This window comes from Phalacrocorax carbo, chromosome 5, assembly GCF_963921805.1.
Source record: "Phalacrocorax carbo chromosome 5, bPhaCar2.1, whole genome shotgun sequence".
Taxonomy (NCBI): domain Eukaryota; kingdom Metazoa; phylum Chordata; class Aves; order Suliformes; family Phalacrocoracidae; genus Phalacrocorax; species Phalacrocorax carbo.
In genome coordinates, this window is record NC_087517.1 from 58,603,867 (window position 1) to 58,630,549 (window position 26,683).

The 26,683-nt window shown below is 40.4% G+C and overlaps 1 protein-coding gene across 3 annotated transcripts in view; it reads right to left on the reverse strand.

Moving 5' to 3' along the window:
* TRIM66 (tripartite motif containing 66) overlaps positions 1-26,683 on the reverse strand; it is a 64,703-nt gene that overhangs the window by 10,540 nt on the left and 27,480 nt on the right. For 2 of the 3 annotated variants that reach the window (XM_064452665.1, XM_064452667.1), the window contains exons 5-16: positions 25,968-26,100; positions 25,189-25,305; positions 23,272-23,386; positions 21,771-21,917; positions 21,509-21,626; positions 19,284-20,164; positions 18,126-18,287; positions 8,687-8,959; positions 8,250-8,478; positions 4,759-4,819; positions 3,871-4,045; positions 516-823 (exon numbers count right to left, since the gene is read on the reverse strand). In XM_064452665.1, the coding sequence (XP_064308735.1) occupies positions 516-823; positions 3,871-4,045; positions 4,759-4,819; positions 8,250-8,478; positions 8,687-8,959; positions 18,126-18,287; positions 19,284-20,164; positions 21,509-21,626; positions 21,771-21,917; positions 23,272-23,386; positions 25,189-25,305; positions 25,968-26,100 (2,719 nt within the window). The remainder of the gene's footprint in view (positions 1-515; positions 824-3,870; positions 4,046-4,758; positions 4,820-8,249; positions 8,479-8,686; positions 8,960-18,125; positions 18,288-19,283; positions 20,165-21,508; positions 21,627-21,770; positions 21,918-23,271; positions 23,387-25,188; positions 25,306-25,967; positions 26,101-26,683) is intronic. The other variant, XM_064452666.1, reaches the window with a different exon arrangement.

The window sequence follows — 26,683 nt, forward strand, 5'->3', positions numbered from 1 at the left end:
TCATCTGTGACAAGTTGCTAGGGAATGTTTGTCTTAGGGAAACCAATGCCCTAAGCATTTCCACAAAAGCCCCAATAACCCCAAATCTCCCATAAAACTGGCTAGAAAACTGAATAGGAATTCACTGATTGCCCTTTCCTTGTGCTAGTCACTGTTCTTGCAGAGAAGGGCCAACGTCTATACCACAGATGTTACATGAGAGTTAGGATTTTATTTTTCTCCAGAAAGTCGTAAGAATGTTTTTTTAAAGTTCAGCTCTGCCACCTTCTTTGTTGTACTGGCCAGATAACTGCAGAAAGGGCATGCATGGCTGGAAACAGTTCTTGTTAATAATTCAACTGGTTCCTAATATGTAAGACAATTCTTCCATTCGCAAGGAAAAAAAAAAAATAGGCAAGTGAGAGATGCAGTCCTTGCCCTTGTGTAAGGTTGACACATACATCCCTGAGGATACATTCTGCCCCAAGGCAGTGAGCAGAAACTGAGCACATTAGCAAAATGTCATACATACTCACACTGGAAAGCTGAGCAGGGCTGGAACATGGCAGGAGAGATGGAAGACCTTGGGGCAGTGATCACAGCACAACAGTTCTCCTCCATTAAGACACACAGCACAGAAATCTTCATTTTCAATTGGATTGACTTCCTGAGTAACTGGAGATTTTTTCATGTTGGAGATGCCATTGCTGAGCTTCTGATCAACAGATGCAGTGTCTACAGGAGGAGATTGTGTCTGTCCTGCAGCCTGGAATATGAGAAATTTTCCGTCCTCAGAGTTCTCTTCTTTGGATTTCAGTCCTTCAGGTGGACTATCTTTATTTATCTTGAAGGAAGAAAAATCTGGGATCACACAAACATCATTTTCATATATAAGAAGACATAACAGCAGTGGTTATCTGCAGACAAAATGGTTTCTCTGCAGTGAACTCTACTGGAGAGGGCACTAGGGTTCAGCAGGCTCATGCTCAGCTTGACATCTGCCACTGGCTGGCCAGGTGACGGTGACCAGTCATTTCCTCCACATACCACATTGTAATAGCACTGTGAGAGAGCTGTAGACGTTTCACATCACAGATGGTAGAAACAGGATACTTTACAATCTTATTTGTAAATTTTACAGTAAACAGCTAAAAAAAACCCCCATAGTATATTTTTCTGTTCCTACCAGAAATTCCCATTTCCTTCTGTGGAAAGAAGTTCACACTCAAGACTGGATTGAAGCAATAGGATACAAAGCTTTTAAAAATCTATTACACTGTGATTTCTGGAATCGGTTACTATCACTCAAATATGCATTCAGGTGAGTTTTAAGCTATTTATCCTGTATCTGTAACTAGACAGATGAGCCAGGTTGTTTGCTAAGAATACAAAACACTGCTAATGAACCAAGAAGGGCTGGTTGAGGATGTGAGAGTTGGGGGTAGCCTTGGCTGCGGTGACCATGAGATGGTCGAGTTCAGGATCCTGCGTGATAGAAGCAGGGTGACAAGTTGGGTTACAACCTTGGACTTCAAGAGAACCAATTTTGGCCTCTTCAAAGACATGCTTAGAGGAATCGCATGGGCTAGGGCTCCAGAAGGCAGGGGTGTCCAAGAGAGCTGGACAGTATTCAAGGACCACTTCCTCTGAGCTCAAGATCGGTGCATCCCCAGGAGGAAGAAGTCAGGCAGAGGAGCCAGGAGACCTGCATGGATGACCAAAGAGCTTCTAGAGAAACTCAGATGGAAAAGGGAGGTTCACAGTATGTGGCAAAATGGACTGGCCACTTGGAAGGAATATAGGAATGTTGTCAGGGTGTGCAGAGATGTGACAAAGAAGACCAAGGCCCACTTGGAACAAAATCTGGCAAGAGATGTCAAGGATAACCAGAACGGCTTCTTTAAATACATCAGCAGTAAAAGGAAGACTGGGGATACAGTGGGCCCACTGCTGAACAAGGAAGGGGCCCTGGTAATGCAGGACACAGAGAAAGCGGAGTTACTGAATGCCTTCTTTGCATCAGTCTTTACTGCTAAGGCTGGCCCTCAGGCATCCCAGCCCCAAGAAGAGAGAGAAAAAATCTGGAGAAAGGAGGACTCCACCTTGGTTGAGGACGATTGGGTCAGAGATCACCTAGGCAAACTAGATCCTTGCAAATGCATGGGCCCCGATGGGATGCACCTGCGAGTGCTGGGGGAGCTGGTGGATGTTTTTGCTGAGCCACTCTCTATCATCTTTGAAAGGTCGTGCAGGACAGGAGAGGTGCCTGAGGACTGGAGGAAAGCAAATGTTACTCCAATCTTCAAAAAGGGCAAGGAGGACGACCTAGGAAACTGTAGGCCAGTCAGCCTCACCTCCATCCCTGGAAAGGTGATGGAGCAGTTCATACTGGAGGTCATCTCCAGGCATGTGGAGGAAAAGAAGGTTATCAGAAGCAGTCAACATGGATTCACCAAGGAAAGATCATGCTTGATCAACCTGATAGCCTTCTATGATGGTGTGACTGGCTGGGTCAATAAAGGGAGAGCAGCGGATGTTGTTTACTTGACTTCAGTGAGGCATTCGACACTGTCTCCCATAGCCTCCTCACAGGCAAGCTAAGGAAGTGTGGGTTAGATGAGAGGACAGTGATATGGATAGAGAACTGGCTGAAGGGCAGAGCTCAGAGGGTCAGAGTATGGTTGGAGGCCCGTAACTAGCAGCATTCCCCAGCAGAGCTGGGTCCAGTCCTGTTCAATACATTCAATCAGTGACCTGGATAAAGGGACAGAGCGTAACCTCAGCAAGTTCGCTGATGATACCAAGCTGGGAGGAGGGGCTGATATACCAGAAGGCTGTGCTGCCATCCAACGAGACCTGGACAGGCTGGAAAGCTGGAGAGCTGGGTTGAGAGGAACCTCATGAAATTCAACAAGAGCAAGTATAAGGTCCTGCACCTGGGGAGGAACAACCCCATGCACCAGTACAGGCTGGGGACTGAACTACCAGAAAGCGGCTCTTCTGAGAAGGACCTGGGAGTGCTGGTGGACAACAAGCTGACCATGGGCCAGCAACATGCCCTTGTGGCCAAGGCGGCCAACAATATCCTGGTGTGCATTAAAAGGAGTGTGGCCAGCAGGTCGAGGGAGGTTATCCTCCCCCTCTACTCTGCCCTACTGAGGCACATCTGGATTACGGTATCCAGTTCTGGGGTCCCCAGTTCAAGAAAGACAAGGAACTACTGGAAGGAATCCAGCAGAGAGCTACAAAGATGATCAGGGGACTGGAGCATCTCCCTTATGAGGAAAGGCTGAGACACTTGTGTTTGTTCCACCTGGAAGAGAAGACTGAGGGGGATCTTATCAATGCTTATAAATATCTGAAGGGTGGGTGTCAACAGGATGGGGCCAGACTCTTTTCAGTGGTGCCCAATGACAGGAGAAGGGGCAATGGGCACAAGTTGGAACACACGAAGTTCCACCTGAACATGAGGAAAAACTTCTTTCCTGTGAGGGTGACAGAGCTGTGGAACAGGCTGTGGAGTCTCCTTCCCTGGAGACATTCAAAACCTGCCTGGATGCGTTCCTGTGCCCCCTGCTCTGGGTGTGCCTGCTCAAGGAGGGGGGCTGGGCAAGATGATCTCCAGAGGTCCCTTCCAACCCCTGCCATTCTGTCATTCTGTGACTACAGCTATCCAATCCCAGAGACAACTTCTCAGAAATGGAAGTATCAGGGAGATACACAGCAAACTAAAAGCTGCATTCCCTCTTACTTCAACACATCACTGAAGTGTCAAAGTGTGAAATGAATCAACAGACATGTTTAGCGTATAATAACTTTCAGAAACTGTGGGTACAAGCCAGTGGGATGAAGGGGAGAAAGCAGGTAAAACCTCCAAGAAACTCCACTCACCTTTATAGACATACTTGAAGACTGGGTCCCACATTCAATTATCAGGAGGAAATTGCCCCCCTGCTCACTGTCCTGTGGCTGGAGCTTAAACACTGGGAGCTCCCCCGCTTCTGATGTACATATTTTCAGACGTTCCAGTCGCACATAGGGGATCTTCTGCTCCTTAGGGCCAGCTCTACAATCAAAATGACACATGGTTAAACTAATTCATATTCCACAAAATTCTCCTCCCTACTCACTTTCAACATTTTTCACACACTATTGTTTGTGTTCCTTTTCCTTTCTATCTGTGACTCTGCTGGCTAAACACTGAAAATCTGGACTCTTTTTCACATGCCAATTCTTTAAGAAATGCAAATGCAATCACTTTAAATTAATCATGTGTAAATGCATTACTAACTTCTGTGCTAAAACTTTGCCCCACTCCACATATTCTTGTTTTAATTATTCCAGTTTAAGTCATGCTTGATATTTTCAGTGTGGCTGGCTTCGAGCAGGAACACAGCATATCAGCAACTTTACTTTAAAATATTATCACAGCAGTAGCTGATAACAATATTTTATAAAATTGTTGAGATAATGTTAATCTTGTTCCCATTATATTTTTAGGTTAATTCAGGCAAAACAGTTTCTAATTGGTCAAGTGAGATACGTTTTAAAAACATCTATTAATTCTGGAAAATTACACAGAGTAACAGTAATACATGAACCCACCACTTAAATTGTAGTTTTCAAATTTAAGAGAATACTTTACAACTTCCAGAATTATTGTCTGTAAGGAGTCTTGTATTCTTTTTAAGTTCTCTGTTATCACTAAGTATGACAAATTTTCTAAATACATGCATAAAATTTCATCACCAGTGCTTTTGTATAAAAAAAGACTGCTACCTGATATTCTGATTGCTTTTCATATCCATTTCAAAATGTTCCTTTTCAGAGTTATTGGAATCTGGAACAGAAGATAAGAAAATGAATAAAATATTTATAATATCAGAGTAAGATTAGGGTAGAAAGTACTTCAATATTCATGTACTTCTGACTGGTGTTTAATATGATATCATAAGTGAATTATGGAATCATTTCATCTATATGTATAGAAAATGTGTATGCTATTTTCTATTCTGGGATATAGTCTTTGTCTTCCTCTTTGCTTTTAACCACAGCTTCTGTACTGAATATGAGGAGCCTTTGCAAAATATTTTGTCAAAATGGGTACATTCCCAGGGAATTATATATGTACACAGCCATGCCACATTGTAGCTGTACGCTTCTACGGGAGAACTTATCTTGGGCCGCATATCTCCGGGACACAGGGCTCTACCCACCCTGGGGGCAGTGATGCACAGACATCAATATGATGGATACAAAATGCCCGTTTATTTAGCTGCGTCACACGCTTATATAGCTCTTGCGCTTCCTGTTCCTGCCACTCCTATGGGGAGGAGTCTATCTTTCCGTCACATCCCGTGATCTTCCGGTCGCCGATCCCTGTCTATTCCCCTACACCACATTCATCCTTATACATGGAACAACATAAGTAATCCTCTTTGCTATACAGCTTTCACTTGAGAAAAACAGACCTACTGAGGTCTGAAGCCCTGAGGCTCAGGAAGCCTCTGCGGTCTCCTGCTCCATGCTAAGACGCTTCTGGATAATTCTAGTTTCTTGAAAACAGAAAGGAAATTGCATCTTCCTTCTGCCACCAAGGGATGAAAGCTACACCATGTGATTCCTTTCTATCCTCCAGTGTACATAACACATAAACATATTAATTCAAAACTATCCATTATATAAGCATGCAAGTAACTAGCTCTTGACTGATACTAGGCACAAGAGTAACAAAATAACTTGGAAGAAATGGGATGGGGTACAGATGAATGCCTCAGTGGATACCTTCATAAATACCAGTCCACTGACAAATTTCATACTAACTCCTTCTTTTGTTAGGAATTAGTTTGACATAGACAACACTAACAAGGAAACAAACCAAATATCATGGCTATCTAGAGATAAGTGAGTGCCAGGAAAACATTTTTCTTTTAAAAGAAAATGTAGCTCAGGTCAATGGTACCTAACCCACGGCTGCCTCTAAGACACTCCGTTGTTCCCAGCCACAGGAAACACAATACAATCAAGGCTGACAAGGAAGCATTCCACATCACTCCTAAAGTGTTTTTCACTTGTGATTGCTGCTCAGGCGAAGGGTGGTAGTCGTGGCTCTGGACAGAATTACTAAAGGATGACTGCACACTGAGCTGAAGGAGCAGCTCTCGTTGCATTCTCTGTCAAACCAGAGGCTGCTCCAATGGTGCTGGGTTCCTAATACTAATCACCATTTCCATTGAGCAGCTTGGCTCATGAAATAATAGTACCTATGAAATTTGTGGAAAACACCAAACTAGAGGGGCTGCAAACACTATGGAGAATGTTTACAATTAAAAAATTAATGCATCAGAGAAAAAAAATCTCCTAAATCAGTAAGACTGACTTGAGATAACTGTAAGCATTATCCTTATGAAGGATCAGATTAATGTAATGACAAAGGAAAATAATGACTAGGGAATTGTTCCGTAGAAGGCACTAAGGGCTAACATGGACCATTCACTACATGCTAGTCAACCACGTAATGCTGCTGTTGCAAAAAAAGGTGAACGCCATCCTGCAGTGTATTACCAACAGTGAGGAACTTAAAACAGAAGTTGATAACCCTGGCTCTGTGTAGCACCTTCAGAGGCCTCAGCTGCAGCACTGAATTTGGCTGTGGGCAGCACTCCTTAACTGCAGAGAATACAGAATAACACAGCAGGAATAAGATGGTTTTAAAAAAATCACAACCCTGACCCATGAGGAGAGACTGAAACCATCAGATTTGTTTAGTCTAGGAAAGAGAAGGGGAGGCAAGGGTGTTTATGCAAGCCATGATAAGAAGAAAAGTGGCTGTAAGAGGGAAAATTAGTAAATTATGTACATTTTTTACCATATCCCTTGGGGCTAGGATAAGAAGTATTTTGCTGTAAATTAAGCTGAAATGTTTTGATTTTATATTATAAAATGATGAGTCGTTGGCAATATATACCAGAAGTAGTGAGGTTTGCCAGCACAGCACTGCTGAAGCCAGTAAGTCCTACTGAGAGTGACTAGCAAAGATAATGGTGCCTTTGCAACAGAGTTAATCTCTCTCACTAGTGCACACTGCATATGGTGACTGAATCTCCTCAGGACTCCCCTCACTGCATGCCTTTGAACAGTGAGAGCAGGATGGGAATTGCTCACTCCTGATCCTTCTTTGTGAAAAGGGAGCAGCATTTAATTCAATGCCCTAGTCTTTCCATCCTCTTGCACAACAGGACCTGTGCTTTGCAGAGCAAATCTCTAACATCTGTGAGATTCTGTATGTTGGGGCTGCTTTCCATGTGTAGTGTCACACAACCCAAACCAGGTACTACAAAGCTGTTCCTCTCAGGTACACTTAAGCCCAACTGAGGCACAGCTTTTTAGGGGTGTGCCTGATTCTTACAACTCATGTAATGATTGTGTCATAATTGTAACAATTTGGCACGCTACGTGTAAGAGGAGACAAACGCATTTCCTTGGCTCACTGAGTTAGGCCTTCTTTAGTACTAATTAGAATTCTCTGAATAAAAATACAGCAGAGACAGAAATATAAATTTCTCTTTTACAGAGAAAAACAGCCAAATATCGGCAAAGCCACCGGATAACAGCTTGATCCTGCAATCTCTTGCTTGCACGAATAGTCCCATTGACTTTTAGAGTTTGCAGGAACGAGGCTTTACCGTGCAGCACAAGGATGCTGGCAATTTGCCCGTAAAAGAGTAAAGTAAGGTCTAATTCTCTATTAAGGCTGAAGAATTAGGCCTTGGCTGAAGGGAATGTTCCACAGTAGATAGAGCCAAGCAAAAGCACATACTGTGCAATATATTAGCCTAACAAAAATTTGCTATGCTACTGATGTGAAGGTCTTAGCAGAAGGCACATTACATTTCGGAAGTAATTTTTTTCTTAATTGAATCTGGACTCTTCAAACCAGCTCTTCAATAGTCATAACTGCAGGTCTCATTAACAGGAGTGCTTCTAAGAGAACTAATACTCCAGGTACTTCACACAGACACACTAATTTCTGGTTCACAGATGAAGGATGTTACAAATTTAAGGCATATAATTTCCATACTTTTCCTCCACAAGTGAGATCAAACACGTTTTTCCATTGGATTAAGTACTCTGATAATATTTGAAGCTTGCTAGAAAAGCACATTTATATGTAAGTACATTAATAAACATACTGCTTTGCAATGCTTGCAATGCACGGTGCTAAGAAAGACAGACCAAAATCCTAAATGAAATAATGAAAAGCCTGATACCTTCTTTGCTTCTAAGTTGTCTCATTTTGGCATTCATGGGCAGGAAAGAAGTGTTGCTGAGCAGTTCAGAAGGAAAAGTGCAATGCTGAGATTTCTTGATCGAAAGATTAATAGGTTCTTCCAGCACTTTTTGCATAGAAAGAGTTAATTCATTAACTACGTCTTGCCCAGCAGTAGCCAAGCTGTTTTCTAGAGGATTATCTACAGTATTGAAGTCTTCATTTTCCAGCTTTGGGGGGAGCAGGGGAAAAAAAACAAAAATTTTATTATCAGTTTTCTTTCTTTCCATCTTAAGAAAATATTTTGTAATCAGTCTTCAAATACCAACTAAGGAAAACTCTACTTATTGAAATAGCTACCTTTGACAGACTAACAATAACACGTGCTGTCAATGAAGGTGGATTCACTTTCAGTAGAGGAGTTTAAGCGATTCCTACCTTGCACTTAGTGCTGCCCTGCAGTGCATCACCTGGTGCGAGGCCAGCAGCAGCCCCAGGGCTCAGGTCACTTGGAGCTCTGCCCAACGCCAAGCTGTAGCTGGGCACTGACTCTGGTGGAGTATCACAGTCACAAAGGGCGTTTCGGGGTGGGCCAAGCATTACAGCAGCTGAACCTTGCACCTGTGGATCGGCCGAGCTAGATAACCTTGTTGAAGATAATTCCATTTCTAAACCGTTTGAAAAGCCCACAATGCTTAAGGATGCCGAACACTGGGAAAAGAAAAAAGAATATAACCCCAATATGTTAATAAGCTTTTTGGCAGCAAAATGCTACAATTCTTTCTATAATGGATGAAATACTGTTTCGGCTATACATAATCAACCAATTGTGTTACAAGGGCTTGAAAGTATCTATTGTAATCTTACACCATTTCCAACAGCTTTAGAGTTTCCACCATTAAAACTGGAAAAGGAGACACCTAGGTTACTCTTCAGTGATTTACAAAAAATTTCTTCCTTTAATCAGTCCAAGGGATCCTGATTTTTAACTCCCTAAAATGAATGGGAAATCTAAGCATGTAGAATATCGTACTAAATTAATCCTTGATACAAACCCTCCTAGCTTCCATTAAGTTATTCCAGAAGAAATAAGATTCAGATCAGAATTTTTATCATTTTATTCAAAAACCACCAGATCACTTTATTCAGAAAGAAGATTCAGAACAAATAAGATTCATATCTGACACAAGTGGATGAAACTACTGTTACCGTTAATGATGCTGAAAAGTTTATGCTAGTTAGTGAGTCTGTCCCATTAAAACCTAAGGCACTTGCCCTTAAAACATCATAGCACAAATCCAGAAACATCCCTCATGTTCTAATGAGGAAAGGATGTCCATGTCTAGTTTCCAAAGAAAGGGAATATTTACCAAAGTCTCTGAAATAGTTTTAGCAACATGCATTTTCGACCGTCTCATGACTTTTCACTGTCAAAACCCCAGAAATACTGTTATGCAAAACAAAGCAAATCCACCCATCTATGTGACTTCCTTAAGCTGCCTTACATCCAGGAATGTGCAGCTGTACTGAAATGAGGCCTCTTCTAGCATCCATTTGAAGCAAATATAAGAAGTCTTAAGAAGTATGCAGATCTGTGTCATTTGAATATGTAATTTTCCATTTATTTCATCATAGTTCACTGGTGTTTCACCCCTGATAATTGACTGAATAAGTCCTTTTCATTTGACTGCTATACAGTAAGTAGCACTTGTTGTAACATAAATGAAGACAAAAGAAGTGTTGATTGAATCTGAAATAGAGTTTAATTATTTTTCTGCTAAGGGCCTGTGACTTAGAAGTGAATCTGACACAGGACCCATTTCCTAGATTTAATTAGTATTTTTCTCAACTGTTACTCCATTTTGGTTTTTGATACCTTTGTCCATCCTTAATCCAACAGTGGTAGACAGGAGATTGAGCTGATTGAGCTAGATTGAGCTGTCAGTTGTGCCTGTGTAAATCCTACATAATGCCAAAGGAGTCAGTCTTGAGTTCTTCTGCTTGCAGTGCATGTCACCTATGTGCTAAGGGAACACTGCCCACAGACCTTGCTTTCCGCCTAAGGATGTAATTTAATTTCCTTTTCCTCAGTTTGCAGTAGAGGCTACAGTAGGATCTTTGCCTGAATGGTGACCATTTATATGCAATGAGACAAAATAGCCTGCATCTGAGACAGAAAGAGGTCACCTCCTCTCCAGTGCTAGGGAAGGTTTGCACCATTCTACCACTCAGTGCTCTAGTAAGTCTTTTTTAAACAGTCCTTTCATGTAGAAGGAACCCCAAAGAGTACCAGGTCTCTGCAGCCAGGGTCTGACCATTTTCCTCCTTTTGAGGGGAATGAATGTCCCTGAATCTAAGCTGTCTGAGCTATAACAGCCTCTTGGAACCAGCTGGAACTAGTCAAACATGTTCTTCCTACCTTATATTCGAGCTGAAAACTAGAACATAGGAAATGAGTAAATGCATTGGCGAAGGCACAATTTTCCATATACATGGTCTGATAGAGCATTCATAAGAATGCTCAGGTTTCAAACGAAAGGAATGTATGTAGGTCAGAAAGGAATCCAGCTTTCACGGTCACACATCCTAAGAAGTCCACAAAGATCAAAAATGTTCATTTGCTGTCATAATTTACTTGTGACAGGTTCCTGCACACATAGTAACAAATGTGGCCTATCAAGTACACATTTTTGTTTTCACTCCATCACTGCTTTTATCACACACCTTTTTCAGATGACAAAATAAACACGTGTATTTTTCTCATATCACTTATAGAAAATAGGCAGAATTCATGCTTGAACTGAACAGATGGATTGTATTCAGCCTTGCCTTTCCCCCTTGTTTCAGAGTCCATTTTGAGCATTAAGTCCCTGTAAGGTAGTTAAATATTTATTAGCCAGCTTCTCAAAAGCATGAAGCATCCACAGATTCCTGTCTGAGTCATGAGGAGCTACCTAGTGCTGTGCTCCATTGGAAATGTCGTGCTGAGGCACACACGTGGTAGGCACACCACCCAAAGCTGCACAGCAAGTTAACTGGAGACCTTGTGGCTATTCACTTCGTCTAATCGCTACATGCATCTTCCTTTACTTATGTTACGAGAGCATGCCATCATTTATTACGTATTGAGACCCGACCCTGTGAAGACCTGTCTGTGTGTAACTGTATACACTGCAGATGAAATGTTAGCCCTGCTAAGACAGTGGTAGGATTACTCCTGGCTTCAGTGAGACAAGTTTACTTACTGGGAGTAGTCACTGGGACGACTCCTACTGTAGGAAAAAAAAGAAATAGACACACACATAAAACTTTTATAACTAAAATTTCTAGAAAAGTGAAATTCAATTGCATTACATGGCTATGTCTTTTTTACTCCTCTAGCTAGCATCAGTTTCTTCAGAGATCTTTTTAGATTATATAAGCCAATATAAAACCTTACTCTTGTTAAAAAGAAAAAAGAATAATGAGGCCATCAAACTGCCATCTGTCTTTCCCTTGGGGCAAAAGTTAATTTTGTGGTTATTTTAATGATGAAGCAACATTATGATCTTTCCGTGCAAAATATTAAAACTCACAGTTAAGAACAGACACGTTCCATTCTGATCCATGGAGCTGCTGTCAAGTGTGAAGTGAACAATGCACTGGGAACAAGGCTCATTAATAGCCTATTAATTCACTCCCTAAAATAATCATTTCTTTTGCCATTAGCAAAAATTTCTCTTTTCCCTTGACAGTTCAGCTAGTTTTTGCAAATGGGATGCCTTTAAAGAATTGATCTCTGTTTTATAAAAGCTCTGTTGCTTTTACATTGCACCCTTTGAACAACAACAAGCATTAATTATGCTCTTGGGTAGAGGGTGGCTTCAGCTGCAGGTTAATTTTGAAAATTTTGACATTTTAATGTACAGCCTGGCACATCGAACTACATCTATGTCATTATAAAAGGAATTCTCATTGTCTCATAATTAATTTTGGTCTGATGATCCTTATAATATAATGGCAGCAGCATCACCACCCCAAAATGCCTTCTGCCACAAATTTCATAGCTATGGTAGTGAAAGGTAAGAAGAAAGAACATGCAAAGTGCCTTCAGAGAACAAAAAATAAACATATTGTTCAGTTCAAATATTTCTTTGATCACTGTTGCATTTAAAAAGGTCCAGTGTAAACATGCAGCACTAATACAGAAGAATTCTGAGAAGCAAATACTTACCTTGAAACACTGGGATTAGGATTGGTTAGGATTGTTTTGGCAAAGTCTCAAGGCTGTTGACATTAAGTGTCACAGATAAAGAAAGCTAAAGCTAGGAACCACCAATTCTCTTTGCTATAAGAGAAATAACACGCTGCAAATGGTTGCAGAGTAATGAACGGCTGCTATTAAGTGGAGCAATCCCCCTGGCAGCTCATTATGCTAGGAGGTTAAACAAATGTACTACTCCAATCCAGTTGTTTAACTCGCCGCACACAGCAGCACTGATAACACAGTCTACACATGCTTCCTATACATATTTCCCAATTTCAGAATAGAATCCAAAGGATTTCCTTTCCATCTTTATGAGAAAAAGTATCTAAATCTTCCTTAACATTTTGTCTGAATAAACTGGAGCTGGCTTAAAGTGGAAGGAGGAAGAGATTTTATGGAGCAAGCAGCATCATGTTTTATTTATCCTTTTTTTCCAGGTCAAAGGAAAAGGGTTTTTAAATTAACATTCTGAGAAATGTACCTAATTGCATTAAGCTTGAGCACATTTCTGCTGTAAGCAGCTCAATTCTTTAAAGTCAATAAATACTCTGATACTTTAGGAATTGCAGGACCCTAAATTCCAGGCTGCACCATTTTTTCCTTCACCTCTAATCCCGCGTAAATGAATAGTAACTAGAAAAAAAATAAAAAAACAGCAACAACAAACCCACCCCACTCCCAAGCTCAGATTTGAAGTCCTAGGCTCAGGTGTTAAATTATTATTACTATCAGTCACTAAGTAATCACAATATACTCAGTGCAATACTAACAAAAATAAAACCTGTACTGTGCCCTCCAACCCTACTCCCACAGATTTCACATGCTTCTAAAGAAAAAAAAAATACCATTAGTTAAGCACTTGTCACCAATATTGAAGGGTTGTCATTAATAAAGCTTAGGACAAATGTTTTGGGGCAAAATACCCAAGAATGCCACCTACAGCAAACTGAGATCAGCTGTTCTCTCTGATGATCCTGTGGTAACAGCAGCATTGGCATGTCAGAGCCTAGAAGTTCACATGCATGATGTCCCAGGAGAGGCTGAGAGGTTCCACCACAAACTCTTACTATGTTAGTCTTGCATGAAACACCACTATTGCATATAATTGGAATAAAACAGAAGCCTCTCTCAGAGTGCTCCTTGGATAGCATGGAACATTTTCTAGGATTTCCCTGTTTCAGGTATTTTATGGTGGTTGAGACAAACAGAGCTCTTCAATTAAGAAGCTGGGACTTATTGCAAATCAAAAAGAACAATATAAAACTCAGCATTATAACACTACGCAAAATTTCCGTGTGCTTGCACCTTGATTACTATTTCTGGTCACCCTGTCTCAAAATGGATTTATCAAACCCACAAAATATAAGGAAAATGGCCAAAGATATAAAGGATCAGAGTATAGAATGGCTTCTGTGGGGGGAAAAAAAAGACACTTAGAGACCAGCAATCATTTTTCAGCTTCAAAAAGAAATGTTTGAGAGGAATTTCAGTATAGAACTATAAAATACAGATATTATGAGGGTGATGAATAGGGATGGATTATTCACCAGTTTTATTAACAGGAGAACTAGAAGACACCCTACCGAATTATATCAGGCTTAAAGTAATTATCATATTTAAAGTAAGCAGAGAGAGGAACTTTTCTCGTGCAATGCAAAACTCGGTTGCTGCAGAATGCTGAGGAGACCAACAGTATTAAAATGGATTAAAAAAACAGATTAGACAAATTTACAGAGTTCACAGAGGAGGGGTCCATGAAGAGCTGCAAAACACAGTTGTCTGTGTACAAACTTCAGTTTGGAAAGTACCTAAAGTGCTGGTTTTCAGAAGCTGGGATAGTATATCGCCAAAGGATCGGTTTACATTTGTCTGCTTCTAATACCCTTTCCTAAGCATCTGCTATTGGCTACAGCTATAAATGAGCAGATACAGCTGTTCAGTAACGATTTACTAATACAGTGCATGACATATTCAGAGATGTATTTTACGCAGAAAGTGAAATAATAGCTCAAAGGGTTTGCTAAGGAATATAACCAAACATGAGTTTGACGAATGTTGACCAATCTACTCACAACTGATCAGTGTCCCAGAAGGCAGAACCACAAGTGCTCAAGCCAGATAGGTTTTTGGGATGAGTGGGGAGGGTACAGAGTGTTCCACCGGCCAGGACCCAACTCAACAGCTGGACAAGACACAGAATCTTCCCTCCCAGAAGTAAAGGCCCTGCTCCTAACTAGAGAAAGGGGTGCACTTATGAATTCTGAGAAGGAGAGATGTCCAGCTGGCACTGCAACAATTTCGGTGTCTATTGCAGCAGTACCTGAGGCTCAAACTTCAGATCTGTGGTACAGATGTACAGTAATTATGACATTTCTTCAAATGCTAGGTACAGCCTTTAGAACTCTTGCTCATAGCAGCCACAAATGACAATTAGGAACATGTAAGCAAAACATGGATTGTATGCCCTTTATTACTCCTGAAAACACAATTAGGCCAAAAATATCTTATTATTCTCACCTCTGCTCCAGAATAGATGACCCCTCCAGTCCTGTACACAAATTAGTAACTCAATATCATACTACGTAAAAGCAACAGGAGGACTATATCATTGCAGAAGGTTGGTAACCCTTTCCACAAAATTGTTAATTTAACTGAGTACTCATCCCTCCACACTGCAACTTAGCAATTTAACAGCTTGTATAAAATCTGTTTGCTAGAGCTTGGCATGATTCCCCAGAACAAAAGTGCAGGTATCACAAAAGTAATTCTGATATTTATTCTGAGATTCATCCTCTGTCTTGCTGACATTCTTACTGTAGAGTCTGGGTATTTGACAGGCATGGAGACAGAAGAACTCCACAACCCAAAACAGAGGTCCCAGCTACATGAGTGAAGTATACTGACGGGATCGTTAAGAGAAAATTATATCCATTTTGCATATAGGCAGAAGACTTCCATTTCTAGTGTTGCATTCTTAAAGCTGACAATCAAGCCCAAAGTTATGCTAAGTGCAGTACTTGACCTATATCAAATAATCAATGGTCTAAGTATAGAAACATTTATTCTGCACAAAAAAATACAATCCACAGAGAAAGAATAGTTAGAGGAATACACAGGAAGACAGAAAGGCTGACAAAATATCACCATTAATGTTCCAAAAACAGTGAAATAAATAAAAACAAGCCCATACATAACAGAAGTCACATGTTTAGAGAATATACTATACACGTGCATACAGAGCAGGTGGGCACAGACATGAATTCCTCTGAATTTAAGAAAGCAATAGCCTTGATGCCAATGTTTCTATCGACACCAGCTAGATACCCTGCTTTCTATGTCTGGAAAGCCAAAATTCTGTCTCTTCAGTGAAGCTAGATTTTATTTTTGTCCTGATAGATGGTGAAATATAACACACAAGGACATTTTACAAGTGTGTGAAGGGCTTCATCCTTGCTTCTCTACTTCTGCTTATCAATAACCATCTTTAAATGCGAGGGACAGAAAACAGTACTCACCAGAATAACTTGAACAGGTGTTCTTTGAACTCAAAGGCATTCACATGGCATACGAGTGCCTCACACTGTGGTGTAACGGCTGCACTAGCACTTGTCTAGGATGATCTGAATAACATATTTGTGGTTTCCCCGTTCATGAGCAATGTTGTGATCCCAAACTATTGATACCATCTGCTCTATATTGCTTCACACATAAGTATGATCCCATATACAGACAATTCATCTAGTTATCAGTCAATAGTATCAAATGCGTACCATAAGAATGTTTCAAAATTAATGCACAGATGTTTAATTACATGAACAATCAAGCCTTGCCTCCCTCCAAAATAAAGGAAACCACTGGGCTAATGGAAGCTTTTAATTTTTGACAAATCTTGGCAAACATGTCACTAAACCATTAATTCTGAGTTTTGCTACATCCTGGTTCACACTGCTTGCTTTAATGAAAGAATCTCAGCAGCCAGAGAATTACCTACTCCACTAGGAATGCTGCACACAAGGAAGGCTGTCAGAGTTCAGCAGAACTGCAACACAAGACCAAGAGTCCAATACCAATTATTCTCCAAAAGGCAGAATACAGTTCTCCAGGTAGCAAAAGGTTTCTCTAGCCCTTTTCTCTACCATATTTTCCAAGTGCAGCATTTTAGATTTCTCCACATTCACTTTTCCCATGTCCTCCAAGAACTTTAGAGATGAAATGTTCTGAATACATGCCATATGAAAGTAAATGGACGAACACCTATACAGAATTTTTTGTCTGAAGATGAGCATGAAAATAATTAAGCAGGTGAAACAGAGATGAAAATTAATAGACTCATCCCCTTGTTCTTAAATAGGGACCAATTTCCCATTTAAACCTAGATTTAATCTAATTGTTAGCAAAAGCAGTCAGACATCTTTAAACAGCATACATGAAGAACATATTCCAAGGGTTACCTTACTGTGCTGTTTCCCTTCATCATTTCTAATTAGCCATTGCCAGAGCTGTCAGTACATTATGGCTTCATCCCAAACAGCACATTACAAGAGATAAATACAAGCAAAGATGGGGTATTGTAGCTGTTGAACGTCCTCATTTCTTGCAGAGGTACCAGGAAACTAGTAAAAAAACAGACACACCTGTGCTTTCTGCACAAAAGCATACACTTCTCTGCCTCAAATGCACAGGTGATATCCAGAGCCAGCAAGGATCTACTGATAAAGATGAGCCCTCATGGTTTTGTTTATGCTGCTTCTTCAATAGCTGGTGCCTCCCAGTAGGTGGAAGGATCAAAGCATGGCTCCATTATGTGCTGAAATAGTCTAGATACAGAAATCTCTGATTTTTCTACTTATGCACAAACAAGGAGAATTATATCCCTTTCAGACACCACACCTTTAGTAATAATTAGTGTTATTTCTGGGGCAACTATTTTGAAGGATGTTTCTCAGACCTGTTATCATCAGAATCTCCAACTCTTTTTCTCTCTTTTTTTTTTTTTCCCCTTCACATTAACTGCTGTTAGTATGGTAGTTAGCAAGCCCTGAGATAGGGACTGGACAGAATTTATTCACTGAAGAAATAGGTCTTCTATTTATTTACCAGTTCATGCTTAACAATCATGCCAGCCAGATCTCAATACTACCAGCTTACAGAACTGTTGCTGATACTGGCTACAGCACAGTGTGTAGGCATCTTACTGGGAGATGCACACTAGGTTAGGCTATGACTGTCCTCCAAGATTTACATGCCATTTTGTCAACCTTTACTGTATTGTAGGGGAATAGACAGGGATCGGCGACCGGAAGATCACGGGATGTGACGGAAAGATAGACTCCTCCCCATAGGAGTGGCAGAAACAGGAAGCGCAAGAGCTATATAAGCGTGTGACGCAGCTAAATAAACGGACATTTTGTATCCATCATATTGATGTCTGTGCATCACTGTCCCCAGGGTGGGTAGAGCCCTGTGTCCCGGAGATATGCGGCCCAAGATAAGTTCTCCCATAGAAGCGTACAGCAACACTGTATTTAAATTTTTTCAACCTGATTGCAAATTTCAATGTCCTATTATATTCAATATTATCAAATCATGTTTTCCCTTTCAAATACTTTTTTTAAAAAGAGTTCTTTATACCTTTCTCACTGGATGGAGAGCCGATTGTTGCAACGTGCTCTCAGAGGATTGACTGCCAACACTGGCTTCTTCATCTAGTGACTGTGACAGGGAGGGAGTATCCCTTTTGTCAAGAGGAATTACAGGCTTCTGGGCATCAAGTTCAGTGGAATTTTCACAGACCTACAAATCACAATTAAGAATTTTTTGTGTTTCAAAGTCTCAGAGAGAAAAATGGTAACAAATTCACATCAACTCACAGCATACACAATATGACAAGACTGGAAAGACTAAAACAACAAAGATGTTCAAAGTAACCCCAAGTAGAGAGATAAATGAATAGACAAAGATTTCTTTCAAACTTTAATGAACTAAAAAAAGAAAATCAATAAAGCTACTGAAAAGTACAGCTATTCCAAAAGCCCGCCATCTGCCCCTACAGGTAAGCCACTTTGAGAGTTATTTAAGGTGGGAACTCCACAGAATTTACACAATGGGAAGTCCCAGCTACCTTTCTGCTGCAGTCCCCACTGTTATGAATGAGTTTCAAAGCCATCTTATTGTGCACCTTATCTGCCTTGTAGTTTGGGTGCTCACCACCAAGCATTGTCGCTTTTTCAAAAGCGGGATTCTTACCAACAGAGAAAAAGGAGAAAAAATTAGCCCTGCTGACAAAATTCTAACAGAACAGCATGTATGAATACTGATAAAAATCTTAAAGGACACGATGCAGTAGCAAGAGCAGTTACTAGTAGAATAGGAAATAACTCTCAGACTGAAAAAAAGGTGTTGTTCACTCCCTTTTAGCTAATCATTCAGAATCAAACGGGAATCTTTTTCAAGGACCCAGGGCTTAAAGTTTCCAGTAAAAAGGAGTCAAAATGGAGAGTGAGACTACTGCAGTCCTCCAGTTAACCATTCACAAAGGAGGAATGATAATGCTTTTATTCCTCTCTCACCTTGTCTATTTAGAGATTCAGATCTTTGGGATCCAGGTTGTTTATGCAGCACTTTACAGAAAATGTTGGCCCAATCTGCATGAGGCATGAAGCCTCTGCTGAATACATAGACAAGACAATAGCAGAAACTTCAGCCAAATACATGAAATCTCAAAGGTGTCTCCCATTTCAGAGCTTACATTGACTAAACACAATAGGAAAGAACTTTGAGAGAACTTACTTGTGTTTCATCTTGGATTTGTTGCTGAACTGGGGCTGGCTGCCTCACTATGTAGTTAATTTGACCAACTATGGTCTGTTGAACATGCTGAGGTGGCTTGGCTTGGTTCAGCTGCAAGCTGGACTGTCCTTGAGCCTGCAGAAGAAGCTCCAGATCCTTTTTCATCTCCTCCAGTTCAAACTGGTGGTGCATTATGTCCAGGCTCTGCTGGATGACTTGTTTGTGGGTGTTCTCATTGTGACCTGATGGTGGTGATGCTGGTGGCAGCTGCTGCTGCTGTGGTGCCTGCTGCAAGTGGTTAGATTTTATCTTCTGGAGATGACCATGTTGCACTTGCACAGCTGATGTCTGCAAAGACGCCTGAGTGCGGAATGGCTGTGGATGGCTTGCATGAACTTGCTGAGCCTCATGTGATACAACAGCATAACCCAGGGGTGCAGTCTGCTGCAGCTGCTGGGATGGTAAGTGCCTTCCAGACACATTATCTGGCTCTGACTGTGACTGCTGTTCCAGCCCAGACTGTGTTAGCTTCGTAGGCTGGGGGTAACTCCTTTGCTCTTTGTCATGTTGCTGCATGCTGTACTGCAGAGGAAAGTGCTGCTGATGCAGTTCAGGAGGTTGTCGAAAATTCTGATGGCTGTTTATGTCTTGGTGAGAAGGCTGAGCTTTGTTTGGCTGAGGTACGCTGAGGCAGCGCGAGCAACACACAGGCGTAGAACACTGAACTTCAGGTGGAAACTGATGTGGCTGACTACTCGCAGGCTCCACCTGTAATGCTGGTGAATGGTGCCCATGAAACAAGGTGGTCTGTAATCCTTGCACATTTCCAGAGAGTAGCACATCTGAGTGAGAAATATGTCCACCTTCCACAGTGAAACCTCCTGGAAAAAACAGCAAATTTACCTGCTTCTATGATCTTAACAAATTTACACAATAAAAACTGTCAACGATGGCCATTTCCTTGCCTTCATTTAAAATATAAGAGATATTCAAATATCCTATCCAAACAGTCCTTCAACACACCTTCAAGACAAATTTTTCAAGATTTTTCAGTGACTTAAAATCACACCAAACTCCCACTGATGTCAGTGGAAATCATGGTTGAATTACCAGCAAATGCTTTGAAAAACTGACCTCAACTTATTTTAACTGATAAATATGGCTTATACTTTCATTTTTCACTAAAGTATGAGTGTATCTTCTCATCCATAAGCACAGGTACAAAAGACTGCTTCCAGGGTGGAAGTGACAATAATAAAAGAGATTGATGTTACGTAGGTGAGAATTGTAAAAGCTAGAAATAAAAGTGACCTATGAACTGATCTTGTCCATACTTTTAGTCAAGAGAAGATTATTCCCTGTAATACTTTTGATGGTGTTTTACCCCATCTAGCTTTAAATATCTTAAAATGGGAAGAGAACCAATATTTTAGACCATTCGTTGGCCCACCAAACTGAATTTACTGTAAAAACCGACTGCATTTGGGAAATTTATAGCTAGTGGGAAACAAAGTCACAGCATGCACATTCATTATATAAATAACACTAATTTACTATACAGTCAATGTTTTAGAGCCATCTTTGTGCCCATTAATTGTAAGTGTCTCAAGCACTGCTCAGGTCCCTTGGCCACTAAGGACTAAGATACTAAAGGATCTGAGGAGCATGGGCATGACTGAGCCTAGCTGCCCCCGGGTAAGGCAGAGGAAACAGCACAAGGCCCACTGCAGATACTCCATTTCATCCAGGGTATGCCTTTCAGGACTGCTGCAGTCATAGTGTTGTACAGAGCTGTTGCTTTCTCGGATGGAACTGAATTTCAAATATATTGGGCAAAGCCAAGAAAGCCTGCGAGGCTACATTTTAAGTAATTTCAGTTAAAAGTTATTTGTTTAGTCCTGCACAGTGTTTCCACTAGAATAGTAGTTGTGTTCTTACATTGTGATTTTGTAAGACCATCAAAGATTATATTTATGCAGTGTGTTTTTAGGTAATGTTTATAGGTCGTATTTATATATAATGACGTCTTTTAATAGGTGAGTTGATATAACTGGAGGGAAAAACAGGAAAGTTCAGATGCATCAACTTTTCTTCAGAATGTGACGAGGTACAAAACTGGAAGTCAAAACAAGAAAGGCGAGCACTTTAGGAAGTACTATATTGTCTATATCTGTCTTGTCTAGCTTTGGGCACTTGCCTAATAAACAACACTATATTTTTCTTACCCAAATTGGACAGTTGTTTAGTCCAGTAGGAGGGATCCCAAGTAAATCTGATCTTCAGAGGAGGGCCTACATCTGTGTTACAGTTTGTCTCTAACAAGCGCTGGATCTGAAATACAATCTGGTGACAAATCAAAGGATGATGATTTTATTCACAATTATAAGATCACGAAAAATGTTCTATTTGAGAAACATTAAATACTTAAAATAGTTCTCACATTTACTGCACAATTTCAATTTAGTGAGAAAATAAGTATTGCTTTACCAGTTCTTTACTGAAGAGAAATGGGATGCTGTTTTTACTGCACACTGCCCAACTGATGAAGTTCTGCACATGTTCTACCTGTCTGCTTAAAACCACCACACCTTGCAGTTGTTGCTCCAGTTTCTGCTTCCTTTGACTGATGATTTTCTGTTAATGTGAATCAGTAGAAGATGGTTTTCATTCTTCAGTTACACAGAACACATACAGTCATTGGCACTACATTATGCATTATTTGCAGGGACACTGCTACTTGGAATCTCTTTAAACCACCAATCATAAAAAAGAAAGCAAATCCTATTCAAAAGGTATGTCTGAATTTATTATGTTGTAACATAAGATTGTTCAGGAAGAACAATGACTTCTCCAGGAGCAAACAACCTACACCATTCTGACCTTAGTTTAAAAGAATAATGTAACTCAAGAAAGCTGTAGAAGTTGGATCAAGTTTGCACCTGGACTGCTTTCTTGTCTCTTACAATACACAACAGAAGAGACTCAAGAAAGAACATAAAAAGAGGGATAGCATGCAGAATGGTCTTCCAGTCTCCAGCAATTCATGACTTAGGGGCCACAAAGACAGAGTCTACATTATCACCCTCAGTGTATTTTTCTATGAATTTGTCTAATCACTTTTGAACCACACGCAATATCTTGCAGCAAGGAGTTCCACACTTATTTACCATTTATGTGAAGAACTATCTGCCCTTGTTTGATCTGAACCTCCCGATTTCATCTGATGCCCTATACATGCACTTCAACAGACCACTGTGCATATACTTCAATTGTATGCACAGTTCGGCTGTGGTTATAAACTGAAATATTGTCAAAACATGAACATTGAATTTACTTAATGTTTAATAATACTGAAATGAGAATATATGTTTCTTTTTTTTTGTAAAGCTGCTTAGCTGAGTAGCCATATTTGAGTCAAATACATAAGTTCAAAGCTAGCCAGCAAGTGCCGAGTGTCTTGTCTTTCCAATACCTGCTAAAATTACCCAAGAAAAACTGAGAATTAGAAATTCTGATCAGATCTGATAGCAATTTTTGTGCTCAGCACATTTCAAAATAAAATCATATATACTTCAACTGGGCACCCAAAAACTGAAGAGTCAAAACTGCTGGCTCTGTTACAGAAAGTAGACCAGAAGATTATTTTCAAAACAGCATATTAAATGTGCTGCTAGCAGTCTTCTACAAATTAAACATTGAAACCAGAAGCTGGTTTGTTTTATAAGTACTCAAAAGGTGCACACATATTCTCTGTAACTGCATTAGAAAATGTGGTTAACTCATGATAAGTAAACATTTTGCCACTTCATCCTGAATCTTTGTCATACATTGATTCCATGTAAAATTCTGCAGAAAATAAAAAAGAAATATTTTAAAACATAAGCAAAGGGACAATGACTCTCACAGTCTATACTCTTTCCATTGGTACTGGGATTAAATTTAATTTAGTTTAATTTCCCAAGGAATCAAAGAAACTAGCCTTACTTACTTCAAGTTCTTCAAGAAGGATGTTTGTTCGTTTACTGATTTCATTCATCAAAACCATCTTAGCCATTTTTATTTGATTTTCTACTGTTTTGTATAAATGTTTTACTTCAAGCAACCTATGGGTAAGAGATACACATACCTGGGTGAGCCAACTGATATGTCATTTATTAAGAGCTTAGTAGTTACTTGTTACAAGAACTGAACCAACTAATGACAGAGAACTCCAATGAAAGTAGTATAATTTCCCATAAGTTCTCCCACACTGCTCTTCAAACACAGGATCATTAAATAGTTTAGGTTGGAAGAGACATTTAAAGGTCACCTAGTCCAACGTCCCCCACAGTGAGCAGGGACTTCTTCAACTAGAGCAGGTTGCTCAGAGTCCCGTCCAGCCTGACCTTGAATGTTTCCAGGGATGGGGCACCTACCACCTCTCTGGGCAATCTGGTCCAGTGTTTCACCACCCTCATCGTAAGACATTTCTTCCTCATATCCAGTCTAAATCCACCCTCTTTCAGCTTAAAACCATTACTCTGTCCTAACGCTACAGGCTCTACTAAAAAGTCTGTCCCCATCTTTCTTGTAAGTCCCCTTTAAGTACTCAAAGGCCGCAATAAGGTGTCCCTGGAGCCTTCTCTTCTCCAGGCTGAACAAGCCCAACTCTCTCAGCCTGTCCTCATAGGAGAGGTGCTCCAGCCCTCAGGTCATTTTCTGTGGCCCTCCTCTGGACCTGCTCCAACAGGTCCATGTCTTTCCAATGCTGAGGACTGCAGAGCTGGATGCAGCACTGCAGATGGGGTCTCAGCAGAGCAGAGCAGAGGGGCAGAATCACCTCCCTCAACCTGCTGGCCATGCTTCTTTTGATGCAGCCCAGCACACAGTTGGCTTTCTGGGCTGCAAGTGCACATTGACAGCTCATGTCCAGCTTTTCTCAATCCCTTCATCCCCCAGCCTGTCTTGATGCAGGGGGTTGCCCTGACCCAGGTGCAGGACCTTGCACTTGGCCTTGTTGAACCTCACAAAGTTCACCTGGGCCCACTTCTCAAGCTTGTCCAGGTCCCTCTGGATGGCATCCTGTCCCTCAGGGGTGTCAGCCTCACCACTCAGCTTGGGGTCATCTGCAAATTTGCTGAGGGTGCACTTGATCCCACTGTTTATGTCGCTGATGAAGATTTTAAACATTACTGGTCCCAGTATGGACCCCTGAGGGACACCACTCATCACTGGTCTCCATCTGGATACTGAGACACTGAGCCCTGCTCTCTGGATGTGACATGCTAATGCTGATTGACTCTCTCAAACATTATGCCAAAAGCAGTCTTAAATTCTTTGTCACATACACACAGAAGCCATATCCAAAAAATATTCACTCTATACTAGACTATAAACAGTGTAAATAGATTTGTACTCTTTCAAGGTGTTTGAAATGGTTTTATTAATGCAGAGGAGAGATCCAACAGCTAACAAATACATAATCAGTAGCTTTAATCCAGTTCATATAATGAAATATTTTCATTTTTATATGTCCTGGTTTCAGGTTAAACCACAACATTATACTAGTCTTGACTGGAATCACAGCTTGTTTTGAGGTTCCTTGAAGAAATAAGGTATTTTTAAAATAGTCTTTATTACTAATCTTTTTGAATTCTACTTTGGAAACAGATTATACAAAAAAAATATCTTAACTCAAGTCATCTGTCACATGCCTTATAAGGGCTATGGAATCATGTATTACAATGCCATGACTTGTCAGTACCACTTAAACAAGAATTTGATATTTTTAATCTTCCTATTATTTCCTACCGTCCAAGAAAAAAAAAATATAGCATCTGCATTTACTGCTGTTCACCTACATTTAGTGAAAATAATATCTTTACTGATCACCTACTTTCATGAAAAAAAAATGCACAGCAATTACCTGTCTTCAATCTGTTTAGCTGAGACCTGAATCCCATTCCTTTTCTCTTCCGCTTTAGTTATGACATTTTCCAGGATAACTCTCTGATTTTGCAAAGCTTCATCAAGATGTCTGAACCTGTGGAAGAAGGAGAAATTCTCACAGCATGTTTTTTATTGTCGATAAGTAATCTACTTATCAGTTGATAAGCTTAGGGGACCAGCTACCTTAATACCTGTCTGGACATGGTCCCCTGCTTCTTTCCTACCACAAATGTTCTCTGTGACAGCTAAACCATATCGCTCCTCACACAGGCAGGCTCATCTCATCTCACAAAGTGTCACTGTGTATAGACAGTTCCTTACATGGTTCACACACTTCCATGGGCAAGCAGCATGTTTAAGCATTGGTAACTCTGGTCTTGTACAGTCATGATGTCTTTGATAAAGACAAACACAAGTATTTGAACTGTGCTATGTATTGAGTTCAGCTTGTGCCTTTCACTAGCACAATCACGAGGAAGAACCACAAGCACAATCACAAGGAACTGTATGCATGCATACATAGTATCTGGGCAGACAATACAATTGGGAAGGTACACACTGCTGAGAGCAGTGAGGGATTCAGCAGCACATGTGTTACACTGCTTGGGCATAAGACAACAGAACTGCATTTGCTGTGGCTTTTAAGTTTGGACCAGCCTACAGCTTCAGCTGAGAGGAAATACAGATGAACAGTCTTAAATCTAAATTAGCTACAGTTTTAGACAGGATTATGACTAAGCAATCATACTGTGGTACCTGTGTTCCTTATGCTCTGTCAGAAGGCAGCTGCGACACATAAGGGTATCGCAGGTCTCACAAAACAGCTTGAGTTGCTCTTGAGTGTGCGCTGGACAAAATAAGGAAAACTCACTTGCTTCATCTTCAGTTGCTGAGGAATATAAAGCAATGGTGTCATCGACAACGACTACTATTATAGTTCAGAAAAAGAGTTGCTAATCTCTCGCATTTTTATTGGAAGTCTTGAAGTTATTTTTAAAAGACCCAGACCCTGGAACCATCTGATTATATGAAGTAGAGTTTGTTCATATTTTTTTCCTGGCCTTATACATCCTACAAACTGAGCACATCAAAGGGATTCAGAAAAAAGTCATCAAACCAAATACATATTGTCCTTTAAACTCACATGAGTTTTAAATATCTCTCATGATTTTGGGCACCTGCCTCATGACTTTGAATGCCCTGGTCTGGCAAACCAGTCAACAAAACCTGATTGTTAAATGTAGAAAAGCAAATATATTAAATAAACCTGAAGTTACAGCAGAAGCAAGGAAATCCTTTGTTCTTAAAAAGTCACATGGGGAATTGTTTCTCAAACTTTTGTTTGTCATAAATGCAGTTATATAGACTTCATCAGCTAGGGGAAATTTATATTAGGTGCTAAAACCTGTTCTTAAAAAGGATTTTCTAAAGAGTAATGTGGTAAAGAGTAAAAGTGGACAGTGGATATGTAA